Source organism: Babylonia areolata, chromosome 5 (assembly GCF_041734735.1).
Source record: "Babylonia areolata isolate BAREFJ2019XMU chromosome 5, ASM4173473v1, whole genome shotgun sequence".
NCBI lineage: Eukaryota > Metazoa > Mollusca > Gastropoda > Neogastropoda > Buccinidae > Babylonia > Babylonia areolata.
Window position 1 is genome coordinate 21,867,246 of NC_134880.1, and position 17,500 is coordinate 21,884,745.

General features: G+C 38.8%; 1 protein-coding gene across 1 annotated transcript in view; it reads right to left on the minus strand.

Annotated features, from left to right (window-relative positions):
• LOC143282416 (gonadotropin-releasing hormone receptor-like) overlaps window positions 1-17,500 on the minus strand; it is a 282,537-nt gene that overhangs the window by 107,816 nt on the left and 157,221 nt on the right. The window contains exon 4 of the mRNA XM_076588049.1: window positions 10,153-10,357. Coding sequence (XP_076444164.1) covers window positions 10,153-10,357 — 205 coding nt within the window. The remainder of the gene's footprint in view (window positions 1-10,152; window positions 10,358-17,500) is intronic.

A 17,500-nucleotide genomic window follows, 5' to 3' on the forward strand; every position in this document is an offset into this window, starting at 1 on the left:
CACACACACACCAAGGGAAAACAACAACAAAACCCTAGCATGAATGCTACACATGAATGATTCAAGTGAAATTTCCACAGAAAAGTAATGATAAAATTTTAAACACAGATGTAAGAGGCATAAAAGACAGCAAATAAGGCGACGGCTAATAGGGATATGGACAGATAGACACATTATGTGAAAGACGGAGAGAGGGAGAGACAGAGGGGAGAGAGAGACAGACAGAGAGAGAGAGAGACAGAGAGAGAGAGAGAGAGAGAGAGAGAGAGAGAGACGGACACGGACATTGTTTTATTGCCATTGACAATACTATCCTTTGCCAAGGAGGACAATGTATGAATAAAAAGAATAACGACGGTTAACAGAGAAATTGACACATTACTAAGAGTGAAAAGAAAATCAACGACAATGAAAAACAACAATAATAACATCAATAAAATCATAAAATACAACATATTGTTAAGATTAAAAAGAAAAAAAAAATATAAAAGCTCGACCATCCAACTTTCTACAAAATCATTCAGAATTATAAACTGTGGAACTGGTATCAGGGTAATAGTGTTTCTTTTCGATAACTATACGGCTCCCGAAGATAATTTCTTTTTCCGACAATTCCAAGCTAGGGCGATAAATTTCGCTAGCGATCCTATTCTTACTTCATCATCTATCAAAAGCGTACTGGTAAGGTTCATGTTCTCTAAGTTTTGACTGTTGAAAATTAAGCGTTTCTTTCGAATTTCTTCATAATACTTACACATAAAAAGGAAATGAGTTTCATCTCTGACTAAAGCACCACACACAGAAGACAAGGGGGCAGTGCGGACGTGTCAGCAGAGAACCATTTTTTGGTTGGCATTTAGGGCTAAACTTCTAAGTCTGAATCGAGCCAGGCTTGTTCTGTGCCATTTATTACTTAATTACTTTAATGTATTTTTCTGCCTGAAAAAAAAAGTTCTTAAAAGAGAGCAACCCATTGTATTTTTATGACTCTTCAATGTGAACATGCCAATCCTGTTTGTACGCATTAATTAATCTGTCTTTAAATTCTGGGAGAAATATTCGATCATTGCCAACACATCCAGACATTCCCAAAGCCCTGTGTGGTTAAAACATTATTTACAGAGAGAGAGAGAGAGAGAGAGAAAGAGAGAGAGACAGACAGACAGACAGAGACTGATACAGACAGACAGAGAGAGAGAGAGATAAAGGGCAGACACACAGACAGAAAGAAAAGACAGAGACAGAGAGACTGAGACAGACAGAGACAAATACAGACACACACACACACACACACACACACACACACACACAGAGAAAGAGAGAGAGAGAGAAGGGGGCAGACAGACAGACAGAAAGAAAAAACAGAGACAGAGAGCCTGAGAGAGAGAGCACAACAACTGATGAACAAGCGCTTAATCAGTCATGTTCCACATACCAAAACGCATTTACAAAAGTGGTTTTGAGCATGGAACAGGCATCATCCAAGGTTGACACAATACCACACCTTTTTTTTTTTTTTTTTTTTACAGGGAATAATGAAAATCCCACAACCCCCATCAAATAAACCGCAGCCAACATGTTAGCAAGGCAGGGAACTGGGGGAAGGGGATTTGGGGGGTAGGGGGAAGACGGTGGTACGAGGTAGATACATCTAGGGTTAGTCACGAAATCCCAAAATCACGAAATCCAAACACTTGGTCTTTATGCATGTTCGGTTATTCATCACGATACCCAACCATGAAGCCAACAACAACAACAACAAAAACAACAACAACAAAACAACAGTTTGTTTCATTAAACAACGAGCACAACAACAAAACAACTGCATAAACAATCCATCCAGGAAACGCAATACTCAAGTTTTGACCGTTTTACCAACACAGTCAGTTAACCGCAAGTTTCTGGTCAGATGTTTATATTCCACGGGATAGGATGATATGGCACCACACCATTTCTTGGCTTTGATAGCAATGACTCTTAGATGAAAACGGCGTTTCACATAAATGTATATACACGAATACATTGTGTTTCCTTTTCGGTCTTGTGATGCTTAAATTCATTCTTTGAATTGAAACAAAAAAGTGTCAAGAAAATGAATCGGATCTATTAGGCTACTGAAATGGTATTTCTTTGTGTCTGTGTAATTTCGACACACACACACACACACACACTCTCTCTCTCTCTCTCTCTCTCTCTGAAAGCTAAGGGTAAACTGAAAGGTACAAATATATTCATTGGTGAGGACTTTTCGAAGGGAGTAAGAGACATCAGACGTAGACTAACTCCGCACCTGAAGAAAGCAAGGCAGGATGGGAAAAGAGCCACGATGGTGTTCAACCATTTACTGATTGATGGCAAAAAATTCACTGTCGATAATAATGATAAACTTGTTGACTTTAAATAGGGAAGTGGCCTGCCCATTTGTTTAAGAAGTGATGCTTTTTCCAATGGGATGGAAAAAAGAACAGTGACACCGGCACTGCCGTCCAGTGTTGGACAGTGTGACACTGAGCTCGCACGTGTTTTTGATGTTGGAAACAGTGTGTGTGCAAGAGTTGACGATGAATGTTCGCGGTGTGTGTCAACGCCTGAAAATGTGGTCTGTCAACATAGGCGCAAGAAAAATGATGTACTGAATCAAAATAAAAGTGCTGCTTGTGTAAAAAACAGTAGAATTAAGCCATTGTCTTTTGTTCATTGGAATGTGAATGGGTTGATTTCAAAATTACATGACGGTGACTTTGTTTCATATCTTTGCTCGTTTGACTTTGTTTGTTTAGTTGAAACATTTATTGATGATTTTATACCTTCATTATTCCCTGGATACAACAGTTTTTGCATTCCTGCAGTTAAATTCACTGAAAAGGGGAGGCGATCGGGAGGAGTTGTCTGTCTTGTAAAAGATGTTTATTTTCCACACGTAAAGCAAGTTGATGTAAAATCTAATAGTTTTGATGCATTACTTATTGATAAGATATTATTTGGTATTGACAAAGATGTGTTGTTTGTGTACTGTTATGTACCACCCGAAGGTTCCCCATACTATGCATATTTTGACTGTGAAAATGGAATTGCGTTATTGGAAGATTTTTTGATTGATTGTACATTAGCTTACAATGATGTTTATAGCTTGCTGTGTGGGGATTTGAATGGCAGGACATGTAATATTTCCCACCACTGCCAGGGAGTTACAGGAGATTTAGAGTTTCAGCGAAGAAGTCACCCAATTAGTATCAATAGACGTTCCGAAGATTCTGTTCTCAACAACTATGGAAAATTGCTGTTGAATATGTGTACTGCACTTGACTTGTGTATAATTAATGGAATGTGTCATGGCGACCAAAATGGTTGCTACACTTATATATCGGATAGTGGATGCAGTGTGAATGATTATTTCATTATGTCTTGTGATATGTATGCATTGTTGTGTGATTCATGTACGTTGTGTGTGACTGACAGAACTGAATCCGATCATATGCCTGTGGAACTCCGTTTCGCAGGCCGGGGTTATGAATTGGAAAACACACAGTTGGAAAATGATTTTGTTTTAGAAAAATTTGTGTGGAGTGACGACTTGGCTGATGTATACATTCATAACATACGTTCAGAAGAATTTAAAGAAAAAAATAAACTTAGCAATTAGCCTAATTAGTGTTGATATAAACCAAGCGTTAAGTGTTTTTAATGAATGTATCAAGGATGCTGCTAAACATATGAAGAAACAAATTAGTATCAGTAACAAGTTAAAACCAAAAGATTGGTTTGATGCAGAATGCCGTAGCGCTAGAAAAAATGTTCGTAGGTTGTTAAACAAATTTAGACGTACTCTGGATGTTGATGATCGTCATTGTTTTTGTAAGGCCAGACGGGAATATAAACATTTGCAAAAGAGAAAGCGAAAGCAGTTTAATGATATATTGTTGACAGAATTAATTGCTTCTATCAAAAGTCAGAAAGAATTTTGGAACAATGTTCGTAAAATGTCACTTAAAAGAAAACAGCCAGCTAACAATATTACTGATGATGTTTGGTTTGATCACTTTAAAACCCTTCTAACAAAAGAGGTAAATTCTGATAACGTACTGCAGTGGGAACAAGATGAAGATGAAGAAGATTATTTAAATCGTCCAATCTCGGTAGAAGAAGTGATGTTTGCATTAAGGAAAATTAAGAACCGTAAAGCTGCAGGTCCTGATAGTATAATTGGAGAATTGTTAAAATATGCCACTGAATCTGACCTGATTTTGAATTTCTTTGTAACTTTTTTTAACTCGTTATTTGACAGAGGAATCTATCCTGAAAAATGGACCGAATCTATTGTTCTACCACTGTATAAAAAGGGCGATGTGAACAATCCGAATAACTATAGAGGAATTTCTCTTTGTGATGCAAGTAGTAAGTTGTATAGTACAATTATAAATCAGAGACTGCAAGAATGGGTAGAAGAAAACAATATTACAGGTGAATACCAGGCAGGATTTAAACACAACTACTCAACTGTTGATCATATGTTTACTTTGATGGCCTTTATTCAAAAACAGTTTTCTTTGAATCGTAAATTGTATGTGGCTTTTATAGATTTTGAGAAAGCCTTCGATTCCATAAACAGAACAATTCTATGGCCTATTCTTTTAAAAACTGGTGTTCGTGGAAAGTTGTTGAAATGTATTATGAGTATGTATGCGGGTGTGAAAGGAAGGGTTAGATGTGGGGGGAAGATGACTGATTATATTCAATGCACTTCTGGCGTAAAACAACGTGATGTGTGCAGCCCTGTATTATTTTCTCTTTTTATTAACGAACTAACTTCAGAAGTTGTCAGAAACGGAAAACATGGTGCACAATTTACTGGTGAGATTCTAGAGTTATTCATTCTCCTCTTAGCTGATGATGTTGTGTTGATATCTGAAACTGTGATTGGTTTACAAACACAATTAAATAGTCTATCTAGAGCTGCAAAATCACTTCAGTTGAAAGTAAATATGTCAAAAAGTAACATAATTGTATTTAGAAAAGGTGGATATTTAGGAATTAGGGGAAAATGGACTTATAATGGAATAACGATGCCAGTAGTGAATGTGTATAAATACTTAGGAATATATTTTTCAACAAAATTGAGTTTCACAGTTGCATGTAAAGATCTTGCATGTAGAGCTAAACAAGCATTACTTTGTATTATGAAAAAACTGTCAAGTTTAGAAAATCAATCTTTTGATCTGTTTATTAAATTGTTTGATTCCCAGGTACAACCCATTGTACAATATGGAGCAGAAATTTGGGGTCTCTCTAATGCTGCAGTTTGCTACGAGAGTGTTCATTTATTTGCACTGAAAAAGTTTCTTGGAGTTACCATGAAAACGCCTAATGATTTAATTTATGGGGAGACAAAAAGATATCCGATACATCTCAATTCCACAGTAAGATGTATTCGCTATTGGTTGAAAATAACACAAATGGGAGATTCAAGGTTGCCGAAAAAAGCATTTAACATGTTATATGATTTAGATTTGAGGGGCAAAGTAAACTGGGTATCAAAGGTTAGGGTTAGATTATATGAACTGGGATTTGGTTATGTTTGGTTACAGCAGGGGGTAGGGGACATAAAGGGATTTATTAGTGCACTCCGAACAAGATTAATTGACTGTAGATGGCAAGATTGGTCTTATCATGTTCAAGATAGCGATAGGTTTGAGTTTTACAGACAGTTCATTTCTATACACTCTATTCCTACTTATCTGTCAATGAAAATGGATAAGCATTTGAAACATATCACAACCAGGTTCCGATTTGGAATTTCTGACATATTTCTTCATCATTATCGTTATCGAAAGTCCAGTGTCTCTGATCTTAGTTGTCCTTTATGCAGACGTGCTGAAGAAACCGAACTTCACTTTGTGTTGTGTTGCCCTGCTTTGAATGACCTTAGACATGAGTGGATTCCACAAAAATATTATAGACACCCTACTTTATTTCGACTTGCCATGCTTATGTCATCAACTAACGAAACTGTTATAAGACAGTTTGCTATTTACTTATATAAGGCTTTTAAGTTTCGCAGTGTATTATGTAGTTAATTATTATTAGTTGTGCATTATCCAATTTGTGGATTATCATTTGCAGTTTATCATTCACTTCTGTAATTTGTAAGGTTTTGATTTTGAATGTTGATTCACTGTACCCCCTTCATGAGGGGCCATGGCCTTTATTGAATAAACTATCCGTATCCGTATCCGTATTCTCTCTCTCTCTCCACTATAACCTATCCTTGTGCAAGGAATTTTAAACTTTCATTAAATAAAAGTTTTGACAGAGTATATCCGTCGATTCGTTAATTTTCAGTTCTCTCTTTCCCGCATTTCGTTTCGTATTGCTTTTCTTTTCTGTTCTTTTTTTTTCTTTCCTCCTTTCTTTTCTTTCTTTTTTCTCGCTTTTTGCTTTTTTTGGTTTTTTGTTTGGTTTTTTTGTTTTGTTTTTTGTTGTTTTTTGTTTTTGTTTTTTTGTTTTTTGTTTGTTTGTTGTTGTTGTTTGTTTTGGGTTGTTTTTTGTTTTGGGTTTTTTTTTTTTTTTTTTTTTTTTGTTTTTTTTTTTTTGGGGGGGGGGGGGGTGTTGGGGGGGCCGGGGGAGGTATGTGAGGTTTATCACTTCTGGATTTCCCCTGTGCAGATCATGTATCTTTTCTCTCGTACTGTATTACATAGCCAATCATCTTCCGTTCGTCGCTGCTGTCGTATAAAATTGCAGCAATTCTCTGTTGAATAAGTGTGTTCACAACTTCCGTTCTTGTTTTTGTTGTTGTCGTTTTTGTTTATTGTTTTGTCGTTGTTGTTGTTTTGTGTGTGTGTGTGTGCTGTTTTTGTGAACACGAGCTGGAATTTAAAAATAAATCAAAACATTATACTTAGGATTTAAAAATATTTTTTGTTTTGTTTTTTATTTTTTTATTTTATCGATCTTAGGTTCTATGAAATCTCTGCTTTGAGGTCAAGGCTTTGTCACACAAACGACAGACCTGGAGGATGTGATGAATAGTTGTTGTTGTTGTTTTTTTCTGTACGACGGTCCAATGCCTCTTCACAGATTTGAGGGGAGATATGTGTTAATTAGTCGGTGATCTGGGTAAAAAAAAAAAAGTGAGATAAAAACGAAACATGAAAATATAGATTTCTACCTTCGGTTTACATAATGCCGCATTTTCTCATAGCATTTGCTTCAGTGTTAGTGGTGATTTAAATCAACAGAAATACGAGCAAAAAAACATTTTGCATGCCTGGCTTTTGTGCTTGTACCGCATGCATTTTTTCCCCCTTTATTTTATCCTGCAATATGCACTCGTCTGCAATGTTTAAAAAAAAATCAAACATCTCTCAGAAGATGTATATGAAAAGGAAATATGAGTGACGATGGACAGGAGAAAACAAAAGAGGGTGGGGGAAGGAGAGAGGGGGAGGGAGAAAATGGGTGGAGGAAGGTGTGAATCTTTATTATTTGATTTGTTCTTAGACTTAATGGGGGGGGGGGGGGGGGGGTGTCACTGTAAATTGTTCTCAACCATATTGATGTTTTGAGAGTCGATTTTATTTCATGTGTTCTCTTGAATATTGAACATAAACATGTCTCTAAGGTGTGTATTTCATGTCTGTATTGTGAGCTGTGCGATGATAATGTTAGCTGATTAATATCTCTTTAGAGATCGTAGAGATTGACTCTACTCTTTACAGATAGAAAAAACAGCACTCCCTGCTCTCTGCACACTTATTGTCAAGCCGTTTTGAGCCGAGGGTCGTTGCTATCAAAGCCGATGGATTCCAACCAGATGCATAACTACCGTTGTCTATATTGCCCCTCGTCGCGGCTCTCCTCCTCTCCCAGTCCCGTCTGGCCTCACCTACCATCATGGTCACCATCATCACCATTATCACGTCACCATCATCACCATCATCACCATCATCATCACCAACACCGCTTGTCATCCTTGTCACTACCACCACCACTACCACCACCATCATCACCATTATCACGTCACCATCATCACCATCACCACCACCACCACCAACATCACCATCACCATCATCATAACCACCACCATCATCATCATCATCATCACCGCTTGTCATCCTTGTCACTGTCACCACCACTACCACCACCACCATCACCATCATCATCATCATCATCATCATCATCATCACCGCTTGTCATCCTTGTCACCACCACCACCACCATCACCATCATCATCATCATCACCATCATCACCACACCATCACCATCATCATCATCATCACCGCTTGTGATCCTTGTCACTACCACCACCACCATCATCATCATCATCATATTCATCAATATAATCTCCGCTATCAACGGTTATAAAGTCAACATCATCATCAATGAATGTTATAATCGTCTGTTAAAATGCTGAACCTGACAATGCTGTGTTCTGTTATCACCATCATCAGCAGCATCTTTTATCGACACTGGTATTGCCCTTGCCTCGGTCACAGTCTCTGTCATCATTATCATTATCATCATCATCATTATCATCATCATCATCATAATCATGACCATCGCCACCAACAGCAACAGCAGCCGCAGCGGCAACCTCATCAACATCATCATTATCATCATCATTGTCTCCACCAAGATCTCCATTCTTTACCACCTCTGTCTGAAACACCATGATCTTTATCAAACTCAAGCCCAGCTGTAAGAGTGCAGCATGTCGTCGCGCAATGAAACAGTAAGGCGAATGCTGGTCATCACCATGATCGCCTATTTTACTGCAGTTGTCTTTTTTATTTATTACTACTACCTTTTTCTATATTATAATTTTTATTTATTTTTTTTTTATTTTTTTTTTTATGTAAGCTTATCTATTATTTATTCCCCCCCTTTTTTTTTCCAAGGCCTGACTAAGCGCGTTGGGTTACGCTGCTGGTCAGGCATCTGCTTGGCAGATGTGGTGTAGCGTATATGGTTTTGTCCGAACGCAGTGACGCCTCCTTGAGCTACTGAAAACTGAAACTACTGCAGCGCCAGGGGGAAAACAGTAGACAGAGGTGTTTCAAGTCATAACACAATATCCACCACAGTACGCCAAAGATTGAGAAAAATAGTCTGGAGATATACAACTCTAGATTCACTGTGTGGATTTTCAGCCTTCCAGAGTCTGGCTCTCCATCCTATCCCAAAGCAACATAATGATCGTCAATTGTTCCAAAAGGCCATCAAAGTCTTGTCTGGCTCTCCAACCTCAAAGCAACATACTGATGATCATCACTTGTTTCAAAATGCCACCAAAGGCTAGTCAGGCTCTCAAACCCATCTGCGTTCAATTCAATTCAATTCAAAATACTTTACTGTCTGCTTCAACCAAAACAGAAAAATCTCAAAGCAACATAATGATCATCACTTGTCTCACAAAATCTCGTCTGCCTCTAAAACCTATCTCAAAGCAAAATCGTAATCATCACTTGCTCCAAAAGGCCATCAAAGTCTAGTCGGGCTCTCAAAACTCTTTCCACCCCACCACCCCCACCCGCAACCCCCACATTTCCATCTCTCCGGTCTATAGATTCTGTCGCTATGTAGTCACATACACGTTCTGTCTTTTATCCCTCTGAATCTCTCTGAGCTGAGTGTTGCTTTTGTGTGAATGACAGGTGTGAGAGCGCTTTGACTAGTTTATGGAGAAGGTTACACCCTATACTTACGTACCTTCAATGTCATCATCATTACCACCATCAGCACCATCATGATCATCATCGTCATCATCATCAATATTATCATCATTAGTAGTAGCAGTAGTAGTAGTTGTAGGAGGAGTAGTAGTAGTATTGTCATCATTTATTATTATTATTATTATTATTATTATTATCGTTAGTAGTAGTAGTAGTAGTAGTAGTAGTAGTAGTAGTATCATCATCATCATCATCATTTCTATCTTCTTCAAAGATTCAGCACTGTAAACTGCGTACATCCATGGACAGAAGTTTCAACATTGTTCACTGTATACATCCAGCGACAACATCTTGTCATCGTTATCATTTAGTCTGCATTCTTCCTTCCGTCTTCGTCCCAGGCCCATGACCATATATATATATATATATATATATATATATATATATATATATATATATATATCCGGGATATGACACTCACCTGACACCTCTCTGGACTTGCGGGAGATGGTGGTGAAGATCAGCCCGTAGGCCGTGCCGATGATGACGAGGGGCAGGACGAACATGAGGATGAGGGAGGCGACCGAGTACAGCTGCCTCTGCCACTCCTCCTTGTACGACCCGAAGGTGACGCACTGGTAAAACTCCTCTTGAAACGGACCCCGCAGCACGTGAAACACAATCGCCTGTCCAAAAAAACAGAGAGAGAAAAAAAGGGGGGGCTTTAAAAAATAGGTCAGGTCTTCTTCTTCTTCTTTCGTGGGCTGCAACTCCCACGTTCACTTGTATGTACTTTTACGTGTATTACCGTTTTTAACTCGCCATATAGGCAGCCATACTCCGTTTTCGTGGGTGGGGGGGTGTATGCTGGGTATGTTCTTTTTTTTTCCATAACACACCGAACGCTGACATGGATTACAGGATATTTAATGTGCGTATTTGATCCTCGGCTTGCATATACACACAAAGGGGGTTCAGGCACAAGCAGGTCTGCACATTTGTTGTTGACCTGGGAGATCATAAACATCTCCACCCTTTACCCACCAGGCGCCGTTACCGAGATTCGAGCCCGGGACCCTCAGACTGAAAGTCCAACGCTTTAACCACTCGGCTATTGCGCCCATCTAGTTCGGGTCAAATATCAGAGCGAAAAAAATGACGAATAATAGGTGTTTTAATTAAACCTCCTCTTGAAACGGACCTCGCAGCACGTGAAAAACAATCGCCTGTCAAAAACAGAAGAAAGGGGCTTTTGAAAGTAGGTCAGGACAAATATGAGAGGAAACAAAGACGTATAATAAGTGTTACTATTAAAACTCCTCTTGAAATGGACACCGCAACACGTGAAACACACTAAAAAACGTATAATATGTGTTTCTATGAAATGTTTCAGTAACTAAAGGTGCTGGCATATAACAAGTATTTATATGGTGGATTCGCATGTCAAGCAGAAAAGGGTTAAGGAGGTTAGGCCAACAACAAACAAAAACAGACTCATAATATGTATCCATACGAATAATGGTACTGGCTAGAAGACCAGATGACAATGTGGTTTATGTGGAATGTGGACAATTTTCGCTACTATTGGTTGTCTTACTTATCTTTTCTTTTCTTTTTTTTTTTTCTTTTTCGACTCCCATATCCCACCTCACAAAATAAAGCTTCTGTCTTCTTGTTAGCATCATGTTGTATACGCATATTTTGTCTTAATATTCAGTTTCGGTTTCCCAATGTAATTGAGCTCGGAAAAAAAAATCTATATACGTTATATTGCATCTGCTAGGCAGATGCCTGACAGCCAATAACCCAACTAATTGCGACGTTATTCTCTTGCTGATGTCATTCTTTGTGAACACGTATACCGCGCGATGCTCTTCACCACGCCTTGTCAAACGAAGGCGAAAAATAGAAGCAGGTCTGGTGAAACCAAACCTGTGTTGCATTACCGTGGTTTGATCGCATTTGATAGGAAATGGATATGAAGAGAGGTACAGTGAGAGAGACAGCAGAGACACAGATAGAGCCTGAGGCTGAGAATGAGACTGAGATGGGTTTTTCACATAGGCCATTACCCCATAAAAGGGAGATATACAATGAAATGATGAAGTCGCACATTCACAACGGTCTTCATTAGGGGGCATAGGCACCCTGCCTTTTGGATGCTTTGTACAGGTGAAAAGAGAACTCTTTGACAGTCCTTTCATGATCTGACGACGACATTAACATGAGAAGTCTATTGATAGTATTTAGCTGAACAAATTGTTCTCCGTGACCTCTAGATACTGGAAAACATAGTACACAATGAAGTTCGTCTTCTTTAGATTGTTGACGAAATGGACAAATCAATTTTTTGGGGGATTGTCGATACCGATAATGGTGGGTAGATATTTCAGTCAGAGGGAGAGACAGACAGACAGACAGAGAATAAGGATGGTTTAATAGACAAATATCCATGCAAAGGAGCGAGCATAACAAATATGAGATGACGCAGAGAGAGAAAGAGAGAGAGAGGAGGGGGTATTCATACATAGGCCAAGGCCCTTTATAAAGGGGTATGTGGATACCATATTACAACGTATATATGAAGACATAACATCATTCCCAAAGGCAGACTAGCTTTGCCACGAAACAGAATGCAGAAAAGGTCAACATTCTCATTACGTCGTGAAAAGGGTTCTGCAAGAGGGAGACATTTAGAAAGAAAAAAACAACAACTTTAAAGATGTTTTATTGTCTGATATCTATCACAAAATATCTCTGGAAATATGGTTTAGAATCTTTAATTCATAATTATGGTACGTTAATATTTCACACAAAAAAAGCTTTAATAGTTAATTGCGATGATTTGCGTAATTATGCTACATTTGTTTATAACTTTTTTTTTTTTTTTTTTTTTTTTTTTACAACGAGACTGGTATGGTTTTACCACAATAACAGGCTGCTTGATTTGACATAACTGTTTAACCCTAGCCCGCTTTCTCTCACCTTTTTTTTTCCATTGGAAGTTCTTTCTTTTCGCTCTTCCATACCTTTTCGTGTACTGTTTTTTAAATGTTGTGGTTGATTTTCTAACAAAGGTAATATGACACCAAGATGAAGACAGTCCAATTCAAGAACTGCGACTGACATTTAAGCCTGTGATCTCAGTCATCTCAGTGGGGTGACAGCCCTTCCCTTCACTGAAGACCACACTTGTCGGCAGGAGCTACGGGGTTAAAACCCGAGACCGCTTACTTGTAGTAAAAACGAGAATGATCTACCCGTGTCAGGAACAGAGAGAGAGAGACAGAGACAGAGACACAGAGACACAGATAGACAGAAAGAGACACAGATACACACACACACACACACACACACACACACACACACACACACACATGCACAATCACACACTCTGACTGCGACCTCGCAATATTCTTTTGTACGATAAAGACCGATTGATGACTAACAGACTGTCATTGCCACCTCCAAGACTCAAAGTACGAGTCGCGAAAGGGGTGGGGGTGTATTTGGGATTTTCTGGTGAGCAAGAGGGACAGAAAGACAAACATAAAAACTAAACATCCCACACCACAGAAAAAAAAAAAAAAAAAAACACCACCACTACCACCACCACCACCACCAACAACAACCAAAGACAACGAAAAAAAAAACTGATTTTCAGAACACTTGGATGCCTTATAAGCGTATGTTCTCAGAGTCATTTTTTTTCTTCCCCTTTGCTACCTGAATAATTGTTGCACCAAAGATTTGTTTTACCTCCCCATATTTCTTATCTATTTACTATGAATGTCAAATTGAAATATTCCCGTCATTAGCATGTTGAGACCTGACATTATAAGTCTCACTGGAAACAGTGTGTTGCAATTTTTCCAGGATGTCATTATAGAGTGATTGAGTCGAACCCGAATGTGAATGCATTGATTGTTCAGTACTTTTTTTCTCTCCTATTTTCCCCACGCATATATGTATTTGTACCCCTGCCCCCTTTTTTCACCACTATATGTAATTTGTTTTTTATAATATTATAAAACGGGCAGTTGAATGTGGTTGGTTACTACGTTATTATATTGAATAAAACAAGATAAAAAAAACAACAACAAACAACACACACACACAAAAACACACAGACAGACAATGAAGCACTTGGTAAACATTCAAATTGACAAAGAAGTGTCCATGAATAAGAAAAGAATGATTTCCGGACACTGTCATTACGTCAACCTCAATACTAGACGGAGAGAAACTCGGACAGGAAGGGGGGTGGAGGGGTTGGGGGAGGTGGGGGAGGAGGAGGGGGTCGGACACAAGGGAGCCTTTATCCCCCACTACTATTTCCTGTAGGAAAAACACAACAACAAAAACTTGTCTCCACCACATTGGCAGGCGACTAGAGTGAGTGTTCCTGCTGTCGACAATTAAAAAAAAAAAAAAAAAAAAAAAAAAAAAAATCGGTGATGTGGATTTCAGCAAAGTGCTGTCTGTCCATGACATCTGCGCATCGGCTAAATACCAGTTGTTATGACACTAAAATGAAGTTGCGAAAAACAAATTGGAACAAATTCTGGCGCCTTTGCTCAAACACCCTAGAGGACGGGTCGAAGTGTCGCCTCTGTGTGTGTGTGTGTGTGTGTGTGAGTATGTATGTGTATGTATGAGAGAGAGAGAGAGAGAGAGATACGGATACGGATACGGATGGTTTATTCAATAATAAGGCCATGGTCCCTCATGAAGGGGGTACAGTGAACAGTAATTCACAACAATAAATGCATATTAACAACAATACACGTCAGTAAATGTTCAACGACAAGCTAAGAATACACAACAAATAATTAACTACATAATGTGTTGCGTTTTTTAAACGCTTTGTACAAGTAAACAGCAAACTGTTTTGTAATGGTTTCGTTTGTCGATGACATCAGCAAAACAAGTCCAAACGAAGTTGGGCGTGTACAATACTTTTGTGGAATTAACTGGAATCTAAGGTCTTCCAAAGCAGGGCAGCATAACACAAAGTGAAGTTCAGTTTCTTCAGCACATCTACATAATGGGCAAATAAAATCACAGACACTGAACTTACGATAACGAAGACAATGCAGTGAGATTTCGGAGACCCCCTAATCTGAACCTTGTCGTGATATATTTTAAATGTCTATCCATTTTCATTGATAAATAAGTTGGAATAGAATGTATATAATTGAACTGCTTATAAAACCTGAAACGATCGCTTTCTTGAACATGATTTGACCAATCTTGCCATCTACAATCAATTAATCTTGTACGAAACACGCGAATAATTCCATTTATGTCGCCTACCCCCTGCTGTAACCAAACATAGCCAAACCCCAATTCATTTAATTTAACCCTAACCTTTGACACCCAGTTTACCTTACCCCTAGAGTCTAAATCATATAACATGTTATAAGCTTTTTTCGGTAGCCTTGAATTTTCCATTTGTGTTATTTTTAACCAATAACTAATACATCTTACTGCGGAATTAAGATAAATTGGATACCTATTCGTCTCACCATAGATTAAATCATTTGGTGTTCTCATGGCGACTCCAAGAAACCTTTTTAGTGCAAACAGATGGACATTCTCACAGCAAGCAGCAGCATTAGAAAGACCCCAAATCTCCGCTCCATACTGAACAATGGGCTGTACTTGGGAGTCAAACAGTTTCATAAATAGGTCTAAAGACTGGTTTTCTACACTTGACAATTTTTGCATAATACAGAGTAATGCGTGCTTGGCTCAACTTGCAAGATCTTTACATGCAACCGTGAAACTCAATTTAGTTGAAAAATATATACCTAGGTATTTATAAGCATTCACTACAGGCATCACTATCCCATTATAAGCCCATCTTTCCCTCATTCCTAAATATCCACCTTTTCCAAAAAACAATTATATTACTTTTTGACATGTTTACTTTCAACTGAAGTGATTGTGCAGCTCTAGATAGACTATTTAATTGAATTTGCAGACCCACAACAGTTTCAGACATTAACACAATATCATCAGCTAAAAGAAGGATAAATAACTCTAGAATATCACCAATAAATTGTGCACCGTGCTTCCCATTTCTGACAATTTCTGAAGTTAGTTCATTGATAAAAAGAGAGAAAAGAACAGGAATTCAGACATCACCTTGTTTCACACCAGAAGTGCACTGAATATAATCTGTCATCTTATCTCCACATCTAACCCTAGCTTTCACACATGCATACATGCTCATTATACATTTCAACAACTTGCCGCGAACACCTGCTTTTAAAAGAATAGGCCATAGAATTGTTCTGTTTATAGAGTCAAAGGCTTTCTCAAAATCTATAAAAGCAACATATAATTTTCGATTTAAAGAGAACTGTTTTTGAACAAAGGCCATCAAAGTAAACATGTGATCAACAGTTGAGTAGTTGCGTTTAAACCCTGCCTGGTATTCACCTGTGATATTATTATCTTCTACCCACTCTTGCAGCCTCTGATTAATAACTGTACTGTACAACTTACTACTTATATCGCAAATAGAAATTCCTCTATAGTTATTGAGATTATTCACATCGCCTTTTTTATACAGTGGTAAAACAATAGATTCAGTCCAGTTTTCAGGATAGATTCCTTTGTCAAACAGCGAGTTGAAAAAAGTTACAAAGAAATTCACAATCAAGTCAGATTTACTGGCATATTTCAGCAATTCACCAATTATACAATCTGGTCCTGCAGCTTTACGATTTTTTTTTTTTTTTTCTTATAGCAAACATCACTTCTTCTATTGAAATTGGTCGATTCAAATAATCTTCATCCTCTACATCCTGTTCCCATTGCAGTACATTGTCAGAAATAACATCTTTTGTCAGTAGAGTTTTAAAGTGTTCAAACCAAACATCGTTAGTAATGTTATTAACTGGCTGTTTTCTTTTAAACGACATTTTACGTATATTGTTCCGAAATTCTTTCTGGTTCTTAATAGAAGCAATGAGTTCTGTTAGCAGTGTGTCGTTAAACTGTTTTCTCTTTCTTTTTAGTAGTCAGGCCTTGAACTCAGCCGGTGCACCCTGTCAAACTCCACCACATCAGTCATGTCCATTTTGTCCGTTAGTAGGTCCTGCACCAAGCCCTCGCACTCTGCACTGGTCTCGTTGTCTCTCCTGGGTAGGTCGTAGAAGAGGAGGTTGTTGCGCTTGGACCGGCCCTCCAGGTCATCTATCCTTGCGTCGCAGTCGGTCAGCTTCTGGCAGAGGTCCTTGTTGGTCTTCTTCAGCTCTTCGTTCTCCTCTCGCAGCTTCGTCATCTCCTCCCTCATTCCCCTCAGGTCACTTCGCAGGGCTGCATAGTCGTCTTTAAGGTCACGCACTTCCTGTTTCAACTCCTGCTTCAATTCCTCCATCTGTGACCCCATCTGGTCACTCGTAGCTTTCAAAGTAGCCATGATAAGGGTGGGTTCTGTGGCAGAAGGGGAAGACATCGTAGAGCCAGCGCCACTTGCTCTATCCAGACTGGCCCTCTGGGAGGATCCTGCACTGGCAAGTCTGGTCTGCCTCATACTGTCCTTGCTGGGAGGAGGGTTTGGTCCTGGGTTACTTTCAATGTCGCCACATTGAAGCAAAAATCCGCCCCAGAACAAACAGCAAAGGAGGAGACCAAAAGTGACACCGTCCATACGTCGGCGAAGCGTGACAATGGCGATTTTTGAAGCTGCCTTGTCCCTGGCCCTTTTCAGCATGAAGCCGACGTAAACCGGCAAAAATCTGCCACATACAGCTTGAATGTCGGCAGCACAAGATCGCATGGCTATCCACGATCTGCTCTGCCAAAACTGGGGAAAT